The following is a 19,495-nucleotide window of genomic DNA, read 5'->3' on the forward strand; positions in this document are numbered from 1 at the left end:
TACTTCCATTACCTTCTCACAAATGGCTCAGGTTTCTGCTATGGTCTACAAACTAAGCATGTTCTTCATGCCTCTTCTCCAGAATGGCTCTCCTTGGTTAGCATGGAAAACTTCGGCTTCAATTTCCCAAATGCTCTCTGCCCAGCTTTCAGGATCCACACACAACCAACTAACCATGGAAAAAGCAATGCCATTAAACATATAATTCTTTTCCTGCGTCTTTTCTTCCTGGGAATCAACAGGATCAAAGCCCAACCCCCCCAGTACACAGCATTCAGTAAGACAAAATGGACATGAGGCCCTCCAGGTCAGATAAAGAAAAGACCATCTTCGCCTTCTACTCTTGATGGCTAAATGTTGATTTTTGGGGAGGGAAGGGACAGAAGGAAAAGCATGGGCATGAAAGACTTTCCTGTTTTAATAAGAGGTTTTCCTTTTTAATAAGAAAGCACTGTTAGGGAAAGATTAACTGGAACGGTAAAAATGCCTCTACCCCGTCCTAACTGCAGCGTCTGTGGAAATTCACCACTGGTAAATCATAGTCATGAAGCTTACTAATGTAAACAAAGCTCAGACTTTCAGGGAGGCAAGGAATTTCTTCATTTGTGCTTTGCTCACTGTTCAGATCATCGTCAGCACTGAATTCTGGGCTCCTAACGCTGTCATTAATGGGAGGAAGGCTGGGGTTTGGTCTGATTTTTAATCAGATACAGGTCCAACTTTCGCTTAATCTCTGCCTATCTATCCTTTTCCTTTAACCCTTCTCTCCCCCTCCAAGAGATCTCTCAAAAAGCCTTGCCCCTCTAAAAAGTCAACCCCAGCAAAAGCCCTCTAGCTGCCTTCTAGCTTCTCAACAACTAAATCAAGCAACCCAGCATCACTCACAGCTATTTGTTACAGCACAAAGTTTGTGGGAAGCCTACTGTAGAACAAAACATACTTTTGTGCTTTAATTATTATCTATTTAAATGGTAAGTTGTCATTCCAGATTTTCTCCAAAAATTTCCTTTCTCAGGCACCAATTTAGAAGTTTTAGGTATTAATTATTGACCTCTTGTGCAAGGCAGCTATGCTTTAATTGTTATGTAAAACAACAACGAACAAAACAGAGACCAACGCAATGCAAACCTTTCCATCCACACACAGATATAAGATCGGTATGAGAAACCAGCTGGAAACAAAAAGAAAGCACCGTTCCCACACCTTATTACACTAAACTGCCCCAACCGAACCTTAACATTCATCCTATTGTTCGCTTAATTGCTAGCAAGTTTCAACCACTGTTCATTTGGTCTGCTATTCTTCTTTCATCAATATTTTTCCAGCAGATTAATGGGATTTTCCTCCATATTTTGCCTGAAACAGCAGGACATAGTAGTTTAATGAGAAAAAAAAAAAGGAGCGTGGCACTAACGTTTCTGCTTACAGTGTGTCTGGTTTAATAACACCTCTGCAAATGTAAGGCTTTGCATGCCGGTGTTTCATTCAGGCTACCCGTCACTCTCACAGACTGGGACTTTTCTGTCACCGTCCCAAGACTTCTTTCAGGCAGGATTATCTTTCTTGCTGTATCTTTATTTCTGTCATTCATTCACTGCAGAAAGTAAGACGGAATCTTTTTCACACTGAAAAACAAAGTAATTGTGCTAGGATTTATCAAACACTTAAGAAACTAAGAAGCTCGAGACTACTGGTGGGGAATACAATCCTAATGTAGCAAATTACTGCCACATTTTGTTTCCAAAATTACACCGCTGGGAGTTCCTATCTAATCTTCCAAATTAAACTATTTTCTCTTAATTCTTGTTTAGAAGAGCTTAAATATATCAAAAACAAAAAGCTACTGCTTTAAAGTGCTTATGGAAATAAGAAGGAACACACCACAGCAGTTAATTGCTAGGAAAATGGATCGCTTAGCAGTAGTCACATACATTCGCAAAGAAAAAATCCTTCCATTTCACTGTGTAATATCTTTCTGCAAGTCTTTTCCTCAAAAATATATTCTCAACCATTTTCAACAACGCTTCAACAGATTGAACACCACATTTTTGTAAGAACGAAAATGTTACAAATTAAAACCCCTACATCTCACTCCAGAAAACACAACTCTTTCGCTGCTGGAATGATCTTTTAGAAAGGCAATGGGTTAGTGAGAGCCCCCTGACCCACCTCTGAAGTTTCATCTAACACCATTGGACAAGTCCAGTCAATTTTGCACCTTAAGGTACCACAGTGACTCGTCTGTGTTTCAGTAACAGCTCCACTGTGTAGAGCACTGAACTTCAACAAAAGCAAGGACATGATTATATCTGCAGTTATTTTCTTCTTTCTTTTTATTTTCTTTTTTCTTTATAAAACAGAAAAATCAAAGAGCAGCTGCAAAAGAGTGGTACCTACATGAATTACAGGTACCGTATGAAACTAACTCAGGCTCTGTACAATAAAAATCCACAAACAGCACTGCTGTATTCGGTAACAGCTCTGTAGTGACCCTCACTGGTGATAAAATCCAGAGCTCCGAAAACAAGAAAACGAGCACCTGCATCCGTATTTCTAAACTTTCATCAAGTGGGGATTACAAGAACAAGGGCCATTACATATGCGCCTAGAGGAAAACTTACTTTTGATTCTGTTTGAGAACTTGCAAGTACACTAATAGCAATTTACTAAAAACAAATAAAACCTAATTTGTGCATCTTCCCAGATGGGAATTAAAAATTTAAGTTCAATCAGAATGCACTCCTGATTTGAAAAGATTTCATGTAAACAAGCGTTAAACTTAGTGCGCTTATTATCTGTTTAATGCTTTCCCTCCTGGTACTGCCTCTGAAGCCTCATTTCCTGAGGCTGAGAGTACTGAAGAGTTCCAACCTATTTCTACACCCTGACTGCTTTGTGGGGTAGCAAATATGTTGTATCCAAATTAACTGCAGTGAGAATTAATCGCTGTGTCCAATTTGGATCTCTTTATATTTTAAACATCTGCCTTCAGTTTGCTATATACAACATAGTGATTTTTCTTAATATACGATACTGAAATCAGTAGTAAGTAAGGACAAAGTTCAGTGACAAACAGAAAACAAAATGAATCATCCTGTGTGCTTCACCTGCTATCAAAAATGTCGACAGACAAGGGGGAATTTACCCAAGTTACTTCCCCTATTGAGCAGCATTTTAAGAACACCACGGTGTGAATGTTAAAGCATGCTCATTATTTGTCTAATCGCACAGGTCAGGGCTAAGCCCAGAAGCTCTGAATAAGACACAGCTCTATGAAAAACAGCCTTTTAGACCCCCAAGACTCTGAGCTTTCTAAAATTAGATTTTAAAATTAAGATTTCTGAACCTACTTTTAACTACTTTTACAGCTAAACACTCCAGAGCAAGCTAAAGGCACCAGCAGGAATTGCGCTGCGATTAATGAAGACTTATGCTGATCTAACGATACCCGACATACAGTGAGGCGAGGTTTGTAACAGGCATTTCCCTGTTCAATCCCTTTTGATTCCAGCGAGGAGCTCCCAGTCTTGCCTGCCTTTCCAAGATTACCTGCAGAAGTTGGGCAGGCATTTTGCTCCACATGCAAACACCGCATTTTTCAAAGCCGTGCCAAGAGCTGTCATTACTCCAAAGGCACAGTAAGTCATCTTTAGCGACTTTAAGTATTAATAAAGACCAGCCCAGATAAAATGATGCATTTATAACTGTAGTTACATCAAGTTCTAAGGTTGTAATCAATGAATCAAAGATGAAACTGCACTCCCAAATATAGTACAGACTGAAAAGAGAGGCTAATTGGAACCTTCTTACTGTACACCAAAACAGACACTATTTGAAACCAGGTACTGTAAGCATATTTACCATATTGATCTTTTGGTAGCTGTGTTCACCAGAAATTAATTTTATGCTAGATTGAGAGGTTACAAGAAGTTTCCTGCCTGCACAGGCAAAATATTATTGCAGCAATTCAGGTTGTCAGTAAAAGCTTAAACAAATTTGCTGATAATCCTGTTAATGACCTAGGTCAAGTGTTAACTGTTGTGGGTTATAAAACAGTGAAATTAAGGTTGCTGGTACCCTCAGGCAGGCACTATAGTTACAAAAGAGATGGAGGAAAAATTATTAAATGACATAATTTTATAGCTCATCCGATTTCTTGATAACTTTGGAATTATTCAGAAAGAAATTGCATCCTTTTAAGTAAAAACCCACAGCCCTCCCAAAGCGGAAAACATCCAACAGAATGGAAGAGCGGAACGTGGTTTATATGCACCTACAGGGCTCAGTTTGCAACTTCAAACTGGAAAAGTTAGATGTTAAATCTTCCTGACGTTTTCCTGCCTCGCAGAAAATGGCACGCACCTAACCACTGCACACAGATAAACCTAAACTTTAGAGAAGCTTCTTGAGCTCCTGTGATTACGTAGGTAAAACGCATGCAGCTTCGTGACGAGCACAGAAGGGAGTTAAAAACAAAATCAGTGGAAAACGTTCCGTTTTGTCAAGAAAAAACTCCAAATAAAACATCTCTGGGATGAAGCAAATGAACAAAAACTCAAGCACTCCAAGAAAAAGGGGGAAAAAAACCACCCCAACAACTTGCCTTCAGCCTTTCTTTCATCCTTTCCTCCCTTCATCCTACCCATTCCCATTGCACTATCAGTCCTAACTGAGGCAGTCATCAGCTTTAACATTAATTCTAAATGTTATCCGAAGTTGAAATTAAAAAATATAAATAATCCCTTCAAGTTATATAAATGCAGGAAAAATCACTGGTAGCTCTGAACATACTCTTGTAACGTGCATACGGCAACATTCATGGCTCCCAGAAGTTAGCCAAAGCTATATAAACAGATCAAAAATCAGTTCCATCCATTGCTAAAACAGTCATTTGAGGAGAATTTCAACAGTAGCTCTAATACAAAGCGTAGGGGAAAAAAGTGTATGTTTCTATCTATATGCCTGTATTATCAATCTCTGTCCAAAGCATATCTTTTTCCTTTGCAGTGGTGGAATAAGAAAACTTTTCTAGCTACCCCACAGAAGCGAAGAAACATCTCTCTCCAGTTTTGGGAGGAAATCTGTGGTAATGACAGCAGGGAAGTAAGCGAAGTGGTGAGGAAAAGATGATTTCAAAGTGGAAAGCACGATGTTGTGACACGATTTAAAGCTGCACGCTAACGCTTCACCTTCAAATTCGTGTGGCAGCAAATTATAATAATTCAGATTTCTAAACTCACAGGATCAGCCTAAATGTGCTGTAAAGTGGTAAAAGAATTACTGAGCCTTCCTAAGTGTGTGTGTGGGGGGGAGAGGAGAAGTCCTTAAAAGTTGGTCTCATTGTTAAAAGAAACTGTCAGTGTTCTTTGTTTTGTAAAGAACAGCAAAATACATACTGCAAAAAGGAAGCATGCAAGAGCGGGTTAGTGTCCCATAACTGCATTTATGCTGTCGTTTTCACATTTGAAAACGGTGCCCGTATCGCACAAGTTCTTGAAACTGAAAAGAGAGAACAGATGCAGTACCAGCTCAACGCTGCCTCGGACAAGTATGTATGCTTCGTGCACATTCTGCATGATGATTTTCTTCCTCCTTTCTCAACTCTCGCTCTCAGGCATTTTAAACAAAGAAACAGAAAAGTGGGTTCTGTGGCAAACTGGAATGCTCCGGTATCTTTTTGGCATAATTAATCTCAGTTTACACACTGTGCCTGGCTACCACTTCCATGGAGGCAGAGCTGTTCCACAGACTGACAACTACATACATTCCCCAAAAGCTTTTAGTACTAAGATAAGAATAACCCCTACTAACACTCCTGTTTTCATTTCTGGAAGTCATTTCTGAAACAGGGCAATATTTACAAAACAGCATCTATCTAGAGGCTTCAAAGTGACTGACAATTAAAAGCACATTCTTTAAACAGCCTATAAAGCACTGTCCACGCAAAACAAATTTACACAAAACATACAGACAGATAATATATTTTTTTTTCTGGTAGGATGGCACCATAGCTTCCTTCCTAGCAATAAAACCAACTGATTTCAGAGTACCCAGGGTTTGTAAAGTTTGAATCTTCCCTTATTTGTTTTGCACTACACTCCTTTCTCCTTCCAGAAATCATTTAAAGTCGTTATCTCACAGCCTTATCCCACAAGCCCCGAGACTATCAATAAGCATGTCAGCATTATTTATAGAGGAGAAATGATTGCTCCGACGGCTTTGATATCTACTTCTCTGCACAAACACTACCGCTCAAGCAGGTGCAAGTTTTACATGGTGGTTTGACATGAGAAGTTCTTCACAACCTTTGGCCTCTAGATTTTATCCCTAAAGACGATTACACTGGACATCCTGGCCATGCTGACTGCCTCCACTGCTCAAATGAGCAAAAGCTGTATTTTTTATTTTATTAAGAAGGAAAAGGCAGTTTTATCTTATTTTTAAAGTATTTCAATTACTTTTCTAAAGCCTCTGGTGGTCAACATTTTTTCCTGACACCTAACATGTCATCTTCAAAATTACCATAGCAAAGGAGCACCAATCACTCCCGCTTTGTTTTGAACATTTACACACATTCACATACACACACACATCATTTTAACACGTTAAAAAAGCCGGAATCGGAACCACTACGGACCCAAACAGGCGTTTTACAGGGGAGCAAGGGTATTTCTTGGATTAATTAAAAGTTTTGAAACACAGGACGACTGATGAAACCGCTCGCACATCCGAGCGGGCTAACGGCGCGGTGACCGCTGCAAGGAGGGAGACGGGAGATGCCCATTAGCTTTTACAGCTTACTTCTGTTAATCACCAAGCCAATCCGGCTCCTACCGCTGCCACCTAACAGCGGTCCGCTCGCTATTCGAGGCCAGCGGAGAGGCGGCTCCTCCTCGCCCTGCAGGGCCAGCCCCGGGGCCGCCGGGCACCTGCCAAGGGCTGGCGGGGGGCAGCGGTCGCTCCAGGGCCCCGAAGCCCCCCCTGCCCTTCCCCGCGCATCGCCCCGCCGCGGGCAAAGGCACGGAGCCGGCTCGGGCTGTCCTGCGGCCCCTTCCCAAGCCAACTTTCCTCGGGGGTGGCCAGGGCGACCGCTTCACCCTCCCTTCCACTCCACCGCCGCCGCTTCCCCTCCTGGCACCGGGCGGCGGCCGCCCTTGCGCGGCTGTGAGCGGGGCCGCGGCCGCGCAGCTAGAGAGCAAAGGCGGCTCCGGGGAGAGAAGGCTGCGGTCCCGGGGCGAAAGGCCGCTGCCGCCAGGGTCCACAGGAATGGGAGAGGGGAAAAATAAAGGAACAAGGAAAAAAAGAAAATAAAAATGAAATTAAACAAAATCAAATAATAAAATAAAATAAAATAAAATAAAATAAAATAAAATAAAATAAAATGGAAAAATAAATAGGAAAGGGAGGAAAATAGAGCGCGAAGTGCTCCCCTCCCCGCCCATCCGCCCGCCCGCCCGCCCGCCCGCGCCGGCGGGACCCGGCCTGGTCGCGGCTCACCTTCGTTGCCGGGGCGGGCGCTCAGACGCCCGGCGGTGGCAGCGGCGGCGGCGGCGCCGAGGGCAGCGCAGAGCAGCAGCAGCGGCGGCGGCAGCAGCAGCGGCAGGCGGCGGCGGTCCATGTCGGCGGGGCAGCGCGCAGGCAGAGCCGCATGTCTCCGCGCCGCATGCCACCGCTCCGCGCCCGCTCCGCGCCGCCGGGACTGGGACTGGGACCGGGACCGGGACCATGCCCCGCGCCCGCCTTCGCGCTGCGCCCGGGAGGGGCCACCCCCGCCCGGCCCCGCCGCCGCCGCCGCCGCGCCGCCCCGGGCCCTAGCGCCGCCCCGCCCACCTGCCCGCCCGCGGGGAGCAGAGCGGGGGGGCGCTCCCGAGCGGGCCCTCCGCGGGACTTGCGCGCTCGGAGGTCGCCGCCGCCCGGGTACCGGGACCCCTCGGCGCGCCCCGAGGGGCGGGTGCCGCATCCCGGACCGGGGGCAAAGCGCAGAGCCTGCCCCGAGCCCGGAGAGATGCCCGGTCACATGCGTCACGTAGCAGGGTCTCTGCGGTCCGGGATGACTGAAGTCACACAACTCGGAAGCCTCGGTTGGGTGTTTCAGTCAGCTACAATCCGATCGTGTCCAATTACCGGTCTTTCCTAGGCTGAAATGCAGCTGCAAAGTAGCGGTAAAGCCGTCAGAGTTTCTGAGTGCAGCCATAGCAGGCTGGCTAGAGAAATGCCAGTTACATCACTCATCCCTTTGCTGCCCACAGTGACTCTAGCCTGCTTCAGGCGGGACCAGAACGCTAACCCCACATAACAGACTGACTTCCACATCACCAAAGCAAACTGGAGCCGTGGCAGTACTAGCGGCTTCCCCCCAGACGCTGCTAACTGTAGGGATGTGCAGCTTTACTCTAGAAGTTACTATGTAATGTGTGTTTTAGAAACACTGCCTGCATGAGGGCACCTCGCCTCCACCTTTAGCCCATCACAGGCCCTAGAGTACCTGTCAGAGCAGAGGGCAGAGCAGCAGGCATGCAGTACCGCTATTCCACCACTCCCAAGGGGAATCACTGTAGAGCAGCACTTCCCAAGCTTCTCCTTCTGTGTATCGTTTCTTCAGAATATGGACATCTTCCCTCCCAAGTGACTCATCTCAGGTCTCCAGAGCCACCCAGTGCGGTTCTGTGGAAATGGGGAAACATGTGAATAATACTGAGGTCAAATAAATACTTCAAACCAAAGTTATGCATCCACGCAGGACAAGGTATTGCTCTGAATGAGTATGCTGTCTGCACAGCCAGCAAGACACAGGCTGCGAGGAAAGGGGCTTTCAGCAGCAGCAGTGCAACTGCAGTGCAGGAATAACATCAAAAATCTTTGATACCGCATGAAACTGAAATCCCACATTTCACAAGCCAGTCAGTTAAACACCCGAACAACCTTCCTCTTGATGGGTATAAAAGAATTGCCCTATGTGTCCTCAGCGCACCACTGTCAGCAGGACAGCTAAGAAGCGCTGCCTGCAGCATATGAGCTCCAAGTTTATCAGCAGCAATGCTGCCTGGGGGGCAGCTATGCAACATGGTACTGCCAATTCGCTTTGCAATGGTGCAGCTTTCCGGCTGCCTAGCAGAAGAAGAGGAGGTGCTGGGCTGGTTGCAAGTCAGGGCCTGTGCCAACATCTCCCCTGCACAATACTGGCATACCCCTAACTATCCAGTTTAGCTCTGCCAGGTTAACATCGTGCTAAAGGGGCTGGAAGTGTGCCTAAGCTAAACCAAAGGAGGGATAAGGCCATGAGAAGTCAGTCCTAGTCAGGTACTTGTTTCAAGGAGCTGCAGTTGAGGACAAGTGCATTACTGTCCTTCTCCTTTCCTTCTCATCAACTCTATAATCAACTCTGTTGTTTCACATCTTCAACCCTTCCTTTCACTTACACTTGTATTTAGCATCTACCCTATCTGTTTCCTCTCTGGCCAGACTTCCAGTAGGAGACAGAGAGATGCCCAGGGGCAGAGGCCATACAATTAATGGTGTATGGCTCAGAGAAGAGGATTTCCTGTCCTCCTTTGTCTTTCTGAAGGCTCATTTCATTATACCTTTGTATTTATTTGACAAAGGTGCTTTTCCACAGCAAAAAGTCCAGACAAATACACTAACTTCTGTTCTTCAGGTAGTGGGAAAACATATTTCCAAAGAAGCAAAGAAGGAAGTTTTTGGCTCTCACTCTTCAAGCTGTGTGTGTATAAAACATTTGCACCTTCCAGCTGCAGCACCTGATTCTGCTCTTCTCCCCCTGTGGGAGTGGGAGGCTGAGCACCCATCACGCTTTTACCACACAACACTGATTAGCTGAAGGAAAAGAGAAATAGGAGAGGCAACCACATTCAACTGCCAGACTTGTTTTTTCTCCTCCTGGGAAGAGCTGCAGTGTTCAGCATTTCCCTTCCCATGCTATTCTGTAAAGGAGGAGCGTTCACAACCCATAAGACTTAGAGGTGGGAAAGGCAACTCCCTAGGGTCCACAAGAAGTGGTTCCTGATCACAAGCAGGGCACAGCACTTTGCCAAAGGCAGGAGCACAGCCCTCTCCTTCCACCAGCACACATCATCCCCCTGCACCTCTGAGCCGTGTATTAATGTTGGCATATGGCTGGTGGTCACAGGATGTGTGCCACACAACCTCACCTGCCAGGGAGGAAAAGAGCTCCTCCAAGGAATCAGGGGTGGCAGCCAGAGCCTGACCCACACCCAGCATCCCCCCAACACTACCCTGCCCTGTATCGCGCCCCGAAGCTTGGACTGACCAGCATCCCTCCAGACTGGGCATGGTACCACATCAGCAAGGTAGCTGCTTTGAATTCCTCCCAAGCCTACATCTCTAAGTTTGGGATTGCTCTTACAACTAACCCGCAAAGCCCACGTCTGAGAGCATCCACTTCAGTCTTCTGCTGTGGTGTCATTTTTTTGTAGCTACAAATTCCTGATGCCATTTTCTACAGGTACAAATCCAAGCTAAATAAAAAAAGGGGGGGGGGGGTGAGGTGGAGGGGGAGAAAATTATGGTAGGCAAAACTGATGGAAAAGAGCTGGTAAGAAAACATAATGGAAAAGGTAATGCATGTTGCAAGCGATTGTGCGCAAAGTAGTAATGTCACCAGGAGCTCCTTCATGGTGGTTGATTGTAAGGAAAGAAATAAAGGTGGATATTACAAATATCTATGTAACGTTTTCCAAGATAGCGATGGGGTTACCAGGTAAAGATTTTGTTTAAAATGGTAAAGGAAATAGAAGAAGGAAGAGGAGGAACATCTTCAGATGTGCAAGGTAAACAACAGATTGTGAATTCCCAAGTCTACCTCCTGACAGCTTGTGCACATGTACACATACATGCACGCATACGTATTTTGGGTTAATTTCACCATCCATCAGCCTTCTCCTTGTGAGCATTAGAAATGCACCTCCTAGAAGCAAACAAAAGATCAGATTTTCATGTCTTATTGTGGATAGCTGTTAGAAAGCGTCATAGCAGAGGGCAGCATGGATAATACATCCCGACACTAAAGCTGAACTACACAGAATTTGTTCTCCAGATTTGAGAAACATTACTTTTGATAAATACTTTGAGGTGAGTCATAGCTGAATTCATAAAGATCTTCTCACCAGAGAACTCATCTCATTTGGGCAGAAAAGAATATTAAACAGCACAATTCATGTAACTCAATTTTGAGTATCGAACCTTGAGCTCTCCAGCTAAAAAAGAATAGCAGAAATATTTGGAGCACATTGAAATAAGGAATGCTTTTTGGAGAACTGCAGGTTCTGGGAGAAAGCAGAAAGAAAGACAAAATTCACTACAAGTTTTTCACTGTCTTTTTTCTCTCTGTGGCGTGTAACCTGGAATGCATTGTGTTAGTTTAGTGCAAATCGTATGTTTACTCTGTTTAGAGTAATTTTGTGTGAGCTTAAAGGACACCTTTGAAGAAAGCAAATAGCCTCTAGTGGCATTTCCATATAACCCGAGTGCACATGGTAATATCTTTGCCCTAGCATCCATAAAATCATTCTAGAGAAACCCATAACCATGATTTATGATTTTCTGCCAACCGTGGACTTTAATTTCTTTAATATATTGAAGATCAAAATCCTTACTAAACACAAATTTTATCTCTTACATTTTTCTTTTGTAAACAGGGAAGTGACACATTCTGTGATTGCATAATGGAAAAAAGAAATCATAACACATGGGCAGAATGCTCCAGATCTCACGTTTGCATGCTAAATAGGAAAACAACTTTCTGCCTAATGAAAAAATGTTACAGATTATTAGGAACAGCCACAGAAGTAATCAATCAATTTATCCAATGGACTGGGCCACAGCCTGCTTCCAAGAAGGCTTTTTAATGTTTACGGCTCTGGAGTGGCATTGTTTAATTAATCGAATGACACGAAACTTCTAATCTTAGAGACTTAAAGATAAAATATCGCCCTTAAAACAAACAGAAAGAATTAATGATAGGTTCACTACTCATAAAGAAAGGTGGCTGGACAATCCCCCATTTATTCAGGGAGGAGGCAACGTGCACGGCAGAGCAATGCTTCCCATCGGTAGACGCTTCGCCTGCGACTCGATGGGATTGTTTGGAGGCGTGAGAACATTTCCTCCTCAATTTCTGGTACTTATTTATGAAGGTTCTTGTCTGTGGTGTTGATATCCCTCCCCCTTCACAGAGACCTGGGCCGACACAACATTTCCACATAAATCATACCAGGGGCAGCCTTTCAGAGTCTTTCAGTGATAATTCAGGCCTCAAATAAACGCCTGTGTATATATCTGCATATCTTTTCAGATTAACTGTTTGAAGTGTTGAGCTCAAAACATCATAAACGCAAGCATTGCTGCTTGAATTCATCATAAGGCAGCAGTCTGCCCTGGGCCAGACTTAGAAATGGTGCCAAGGAGGAACAACCCTCCTACGAACCATCAAGTCAGTAGATTTACTTGTTTTAAGCATTCTTTGGGAAAGGTTTTATAACATAACCCAAAGGTCTCCCTTATGTACAATGTTTCCCTGAAAATGCAAGCAGATGAGGAAATGCAGGATGCAGAGGAACATAAGGCAGGATGCAATAAAAACAAATGATGAGCGAACTGTGAGAAGTTACTTTAAATAACTCATTTAAAGCTAAGCTATAGCTCTTGCTAATCAATACTTACACAATAATTACATTAAAATCCAGAAAAATGGATTAACTAGGCAGCATAAGAAAATTCAGCTTCGAGCAGCACCGTAGCTGCAATTGTAATTATGAAGACACTGCACACCAGTTCCATAATGAAAACAAAAAGCATTACTTGTTATGGAGATGGAATACAGCAGAAAAGCATGCAAAATGCAAATGCAGTGTAACTGCAAATTCTCCCCTTAAAGGCTGAATCATTTGTTAAGCATGCAATAAAAAGGTGACACTTCGAGCACTTAGACTGAATTTACCTATCTGTAAACAAAAATCTATAGAAGCCATAAAAGAAAAGCTTCACTAACAGTACTGCCAGTTTTCAGAGAAAAGCAACATTTATGTGCAGGAGAGAGTATTACTACATCATGAAAAAGCTTGCCAAATCTCAGCTTGGACTGAGCATTTACAGTAGAAATCCATGAATCCTGTAAAACCAGACTGTGTTATGGAGGTACTGGCAGACCTCCAGCGAGGTGCATAATGGCAAGTTTGATTAGTTTTTCTCCTTGCAGATCCCAATGGATGTTCAAAACAAATTTGTCATAAATAAAAGAGAGAAAAAGGTAGCAAGAAATGGGTTATTTTTATTACTCTTATGTATTTCGACTAAGTGGCTTTTTCCTCTTTACAGAAGATATAGTCAGGCAGCACTGGACAGTGAATAGGCAGTCACCTTTCACGTTTTAAAGTAAACGCTGCAGTACTTCTAATACTGGGGATCAGGATCCAATTTAGAGAACGTACTTGGAGAGTGCACAGACGTATTTCTGTGATCTGGCTGAGCTGGGCTGGAAGTGTTCCCTTGTCTTTGCAGAGCCAAGCCTGCACATTGACAGCAAAATGGGTCGTCTATTTTTGCTAACTAAAAAGCTAACTGCAGAAATAGTTATTGTAAACTGCAAGTTTAAAGAGCATAATCAAATTGTTCAAAGCGTCAGTGCTCACAGCATGTGGAAACTCCTTAACAGTTTCATGCCCATGCTGAACCTTTTGTATGTGACAATTGACTTGATATCTTACTGCATACTTTTTAGCTACAGCAAAGATTACATAAGATCCCATATATATATATACACACACACACATTTGGTCCCTTTCTATTTTGTGCCTATTTGCTGCTTTTTCTCAAATCCTCTCACCACTTGCCCTGTAGTCAAAGATGGGGTGTTCTCCTCTTTACCCTCTTGAAACTGGCACCATGAATTTCATTCACAGCCCAAAGAAGCATGTGGGGACGGAATAGGATTGGTAAATGCCCAAAAACAACATTATCTTAGAAGTCTTAACTTCACAACCTGCAGAAAGGCATGAAATTATTTCACACCTCTGCTCACAATAGCAAGATATGTATTTGATTGCATGATGTGCTTATAATTAGTACTTCCTAACTAAGTGCCTCCCCCCCAGGTACAAAATCAGAACTCAAAAGATGGCAACCTTTTCCAAAAGACTTATTCTGAGTTCTAATGACTGCGTGTAGATGAGGAGCTCCTATTTGCTTCAAAACCTGCTTAGTTCAGCTGTTTGGGAAGATTAATTAATTTGGAAACTGAGAACATAATATACGATAATCAAGAGCTATATAAGTTCGGAACAAGTCCTTGTCAGGGTATAAAAGTCTTCCAGAAGTTCCCTTATGGAAGCAAACGTACATGCCTGTATTTTCCCAGATTTCTGATCCTCCATTCAAAATATAGCAAGAGTAAGACCGTATGAGTTGAGGGAATCTCTTAATCCTAGCCCCCCGAAACAAACTTGCCCTCAGTTGCAGTCAGCAACATTTGGGTGCAGAACAAATTGTCGCCAGTCTCACCTGTAGTACTGAATGCCTTCAACTTCTGCCACAGGCTGTGAAAACTCCCCATCCTCCTGACACATCATCCCAGCTGGCTCTGGGTGTGCTGAAGTCTTCCAGTGGTTTCTTCTTGTTTATAATGAGTTAATCACTTTGCCAGAACGGATGAGGTAGCTTTGTATTAATCCTCTATGGCCACTTGGGCCATGAAGAATTGCAGTTTCTGCTAACGACTAAGATAACATTACCTAAATATTATTCTTTTTAATATTGCTGTTATAACAATTATAAAACACATGCAATAAATAATCAGTATTAGTCAGTACTAATGTCATTTGTATTCTCCCAGCCCAAGAGGAAATAAATGACCCATAGCACGACAGTCTGTCAAATTTTGGACAAACAATTCTCATGCATTACATAGGATATTTTTCTGACATAACTTCCTCCTCAGTCCTGTAGCAACTGCAGCTCTGTATTGAAGGATAAGAGCTCCTCAGCCTTTCTAACTCAGGAAGCCCACTAACTAGCAGGACAAATGCAAGCATTTCATATTCTGTACTACAGATGTGTTATCTACGTCAGGAAAGGGTTATTACAAAGATTTCTTGTTTTCTTGAACGTGAAGAAAAATGGCATTTCCCACTGCAGTATCAGATTTGGTTTATCCATCAATCTTTAAAACACCTTTAATCATCAGTGTTCTTTTTCATTATACAGGCAATCCAAGATTTAATGGGCCTGTTAGCTTAAACATTTGCATAAATAGCATATCTGTGGGGTTTTTTTGAGCTGGTATCAAAACATGGGAGAGTATGTATGTTACTTTTATGGTACCAGAAATGGAGAAAGCCACTGTTTATTTCCTAGTCCTTTGTATTACCGAAGAAAAGTTGCTAGGAAAAGGTATGGCAACACTGAAATCAGTCATCATTCTGGAGGCTTTGTGAGAGAAACACACCAACCAGTTTTCACTCATTTCCCTCAGATGCCTTCTGCATCAGCTTTGGAATTGGGAAGTAACAGCAGTACGAATGGAAAGATGTGACAATTACACAGTTTGGACGATATGGTTGGGGAAATTTATTACCGATAGTTGCAAGATTTCCCTAAATGAATGCAGTGTTCTAGCTCAAAAGGCAGCTGCAGAAAACATGTACAGAAAAGGGACCACAATGAAAAGAAACGCTTGGAAAAGCTGGGGGCAATTAGTAGAAAATAGTCCACGTTCAGCTTCTAAACTGAACTGACACTAACATTGTGCCAAGCTGCAAAACTGAAAGTCCAAAACCCACTGGAATCAAAGAGTGTTTCTGGAGAAAAGAAAAGAGAACGCTCATCAACAATGACATAAAATGAGAGCCTTCCATAAAGTGAAAAAAGGAGATGCTCTGCAGAGGGTCTGTGAAAAAAATGCCGGATCTGCGGAGGGGGAGGTTTTATTGGAACACAATACATGCCAACAGTGTGCTCTGCTGGTTTTATGGATGTGCTTCCTCCGATGTGACTTTGTTTTGAGCAATACTTTGCTTTAAAGAGTCAGTTGGATGAGTTATTACCATTGCCCAGAAGACAAAAGGACTGCAGCATATACAGAAGTAAAAGCTGCTGAGATAAATCACGGGAAGTGGAAGGAGGACTGTAACCTCTGTCCTGCTTAAGAATGGAGAACCATGCAAATGCCTTCAGAGAAATGCAAAAGCCTGAGATCTGTGACCCAGGGGCGACAACGTTCATTCACAGACAGAAGATAGGGTTCATTTATAGTACAGGTCCTGATTGTTGAGTTGTGTGGGGGTTTATGTTGTTTTTCTGGTTTTGTTTCTTTTATGTATTTTGTTTTGTTGTTTGACATTTTTTCTGTTGTTTTTTTTTCTTTTAATTAAAATTGCAAATGACACCATTATCCATTTCTAACTACTTTGCTGTTCTATAAATTTCAAATCCATGTATGCTGGGGCACCTGCCCTTTAGCCTTCCTTAAGAATACTGTGAACAATTCTCATGTGTTCTGGAATAATCAAGGCAGCATCTTTCGTTACTTTATACAGTATCAAATTCTGTCTAAAATTAAATAACCGAGCCACGTTGATTTTGCCAAGTCTTTTTTGATGAAGCAATCTGCACTGGATTTCTCAGATGAGCAAATACATTTCTATTCCTGTCACATGTGTTTTCTTATTTCATCTGAGACCTTTTGCAAAAGAGATAAATAGGTTTCTTGGATTCCTTAGAAGTTCAAGCTTATGACCTCTGAGCTTTTACAAGAGAAAACAGAAGGTTGCTTACTAAAATATTAGGAAGGGGTCTCCATTATTAAAGGATGCTATTATTTGCGCTGGAGTTGTAATGGAGCTACACCACACCTACTTAGAGAACGGGGCCAAACACTGCTCTCAGTTACAGCAGTTTAAATCCTTGGAGGCCTTTATTACTAGGAAAATGGAGTAAGATTTCAGTAAAATCAATTTTTAAAAGCACTAGGAGTTTGCTGTTGACCTCAGTTACAGCAATCTCTGCAGCTTTGCAAAAACACGCTCTCTCTCTTAAATCTGACTGACGCCACTGATGAATTGTGCTGTAAAATTTACTGTTTCCATCCCGTAATACACAGAAGCTGCTGCTTATGTTTCTGGACAATGAAGTAGCTTGTGAAAAGAAAGACTGTTTCAGGCAAGCGGGTGTTTTTTGCAAACTAACTGCAGAAATGCATGCACGGAAATACAGGCATCTTGCGTTGCTTCTCAGCCTCTTTAGCATTAGATTAAACCACAGCAGCACCAGAGATTTCAGAGAATGGCACAATCCGAAAGGTAGCACTGAGCCAAATTGTTCCCAGCTCTAAACCTTCACAGTAAAAAGAAAGCCCAACAAAACTACAAAATAAGTTGGTTCATTCTGATGGAATGGGAGACTACACAACTGCCTTGCTGAGCAATGTTGTCTTATTTACCTTTTCATACTCCACTGTCAAGTGTGTACCTGCTATTCCTCTTACTTTATATGTGGTGATGCTTTGGAGTTATACTTGTAGGGGGTTTTATTATTATTGTTCCCACGTAATGGGATCCTTGCCCATGATTATAGCATCTAGTGTACAACAGTAATTAATGCAAGAACTATTCCACATCTTCAGACTTTCTTTGTTCTGTGCACACCTAGATGCTTTTGGACTTTTTAACTGATACAGACTGAAATATATCTGGGATTCATAGTTTTCTAATGGGGTAATAATATTTCCATTGTGTCTTTTGTTTTTTCAGCTTTTTTCTCCATGAAGATTGTCCTTGGTGGCACCTCATTCACCTTATATGACCAGCGTGAGCAGTGATACGCAAGCATCTTACCCAATACATACCTATCACTAATGCATATCCAAACTTCCAAAGTCTTTTTATTTCTACCATGTCTCTGTTTGCCATCAAATCATCATGTGCACTCTGACCCTGCATGCTTGACACATTTTAATAGACAGAAGGAACAAAACTATCAGCTCTCCCTGGCACCATCTGGGGTTCTTTTACAGTTACTTTCTTCCTAGCTGCCTACAGCTCAATTTGGCGCTTTTTTTTTTCACAGCATCTCCCTGAGCTTCTTTGCTTGGCTTCAGATTTCTTCGCAACATCACCTTTCAAGCCTTTACCTTTGTCACGCATTCGAGGCAATGCTGCTGTAAAGCTCAGGAGAGGTTTTTTTTTTCCCCCCTTGCTATTCTCATTCTTCTTTGAGTGCACCGCAATTACAACAGGATATGAACTATCCTCCACCGTTATAGATGTGTTCAATTTTCTCTCTGTTAGTAGAAGTCTTTTCCCATCGCTTTGGCCTGACAAACATGACATTCACACATTGATTGTATATGTCTGCTTTACACAGCATAGCTAATGACTTTCCCTCATCCTGACTTGAATTTTAGATTAGTTTTTCTACTGCTGAGTTTCCTTTTCATCAATAATTGCAGAACAATTATCTCATTTGTGGTTTTTTCCCCAAATGCTGAAAAAATCCATGAATCTTATAGTATATGATGCAGCAAATATGAGGCTTTAAACTAATACTTCATTCTAGAGGCTTGTCTTGCTGTGTCTATCAGCCTGCAGACACCCCAATGACTTTTTCAGGGCTGTTTATTCTCTAAAGGGAATACAGTTCGCCTTATGTACAGCCAACTAGTAAGTTTTCTCTGAAAGTAGTTATGTGGTTCTATGACACTAAATGTTACACAATTTGAGATTTAATCTTAAAAACCAAGATGGAAAATAGATTTCTATCGCAAAACCTCCTCACTGTCTCACCCGATTCTTCTATCATTTGCTTTCATACAAAATGCTTCATAAATACACCATTTTCTAGATGCAAAGGCCAATCATACCACAGAAGATTTTCCTTTTATCTCATGGGGATCTCAAACATTATCTCTTTTGCAAGCTGCTATTTTTGGCAATGAATCATGGGTGCCATTTACTGTATCGCACAGCTTTTCATGTTGGACTTTCCAACTTGAGTGTAAATATCAAGTCTCACTTGAACTGACTTGCCCATTTCTGCTTTTTAGAATTAATCCTTTGTAGGCTGTGAAATGAAAAAGAAAACAGTAGCACTACTGATCCGATTTCAGATAGCAAAGAAAAATGGGATGGAAAAAGTTCTTTTTCCTGATCTATAGGCTCCTCTGCTTTCCACATGCTGAGAAACTAGCCTAATTTCTTCCCCTTAAAGCATACTGTATGGCCTTAAACATTAAGAGATGCAAAGCTGTTTTTGTCCTATGTCTCATTTCTGGACCTGATCCTCCTTAGCCTGAGCAGACAACGTGATTTAGGAAATTATTATTCTCAGTTCAATTGGTGACAAAAGGAAAATTTCTTCTTTTTGACTTTAATTGAAAAAAACTCTAAATAACGAATGCTTAGTGCAAGTCTTTACCAAGAAATGTAATGCTTGAAGTTGCTTCCCAAAGAAACGTATGATGTCACAT

General features: G+C 42.5%; 1 protein-coding gene across 2 annotated transcripts in view; it reads right to left on the reverse strand.

Annotated features, from left to right (window-relative positions):
- EPHA3 (EPH receptor A3) overlaps positions 1–7,922 on the reverse strand; it is a 216,677-nt gene extending 208,755 nt beyond the window's left edge. The window contains exon 1 of one of the 2 annotated variants that reach the window (XM_057415894.1): positions 7,498–7,922. In XM_057415894.1, coding sequence (XP_057271877.1) covers positions 7,498–7,618 — 121 coding nt within the window. In that variant the 5' untranslated portion in view covers positions 7,619–7,922. The remainder of the gene's footprint in view (positions 1–7,497) is intronic. The other variant, XM_057415893.1, reaches the window with a different exon arrangement.
- Between the last annotated feature and the right edge of the window lie 11,573 nt (positions 7,923–19,495).

Source organism: Pezoporus wallicus, unplaced genomic scaffold, assembly GCF_028554395.1.
Source record: "Pezoporus wallicus isolate ANWC-B61680 ecotype Strahan unplaced genomic scaffold, APGP_CSIRO_Pwel_v1 contig_6814, whole genome shotgun sequence".
NCBI lineage: Eukaryota > Metazoa > Chordata > Aves > Psittaciformes > Psittacidae > Pezoporus > Pezoporus wallicus.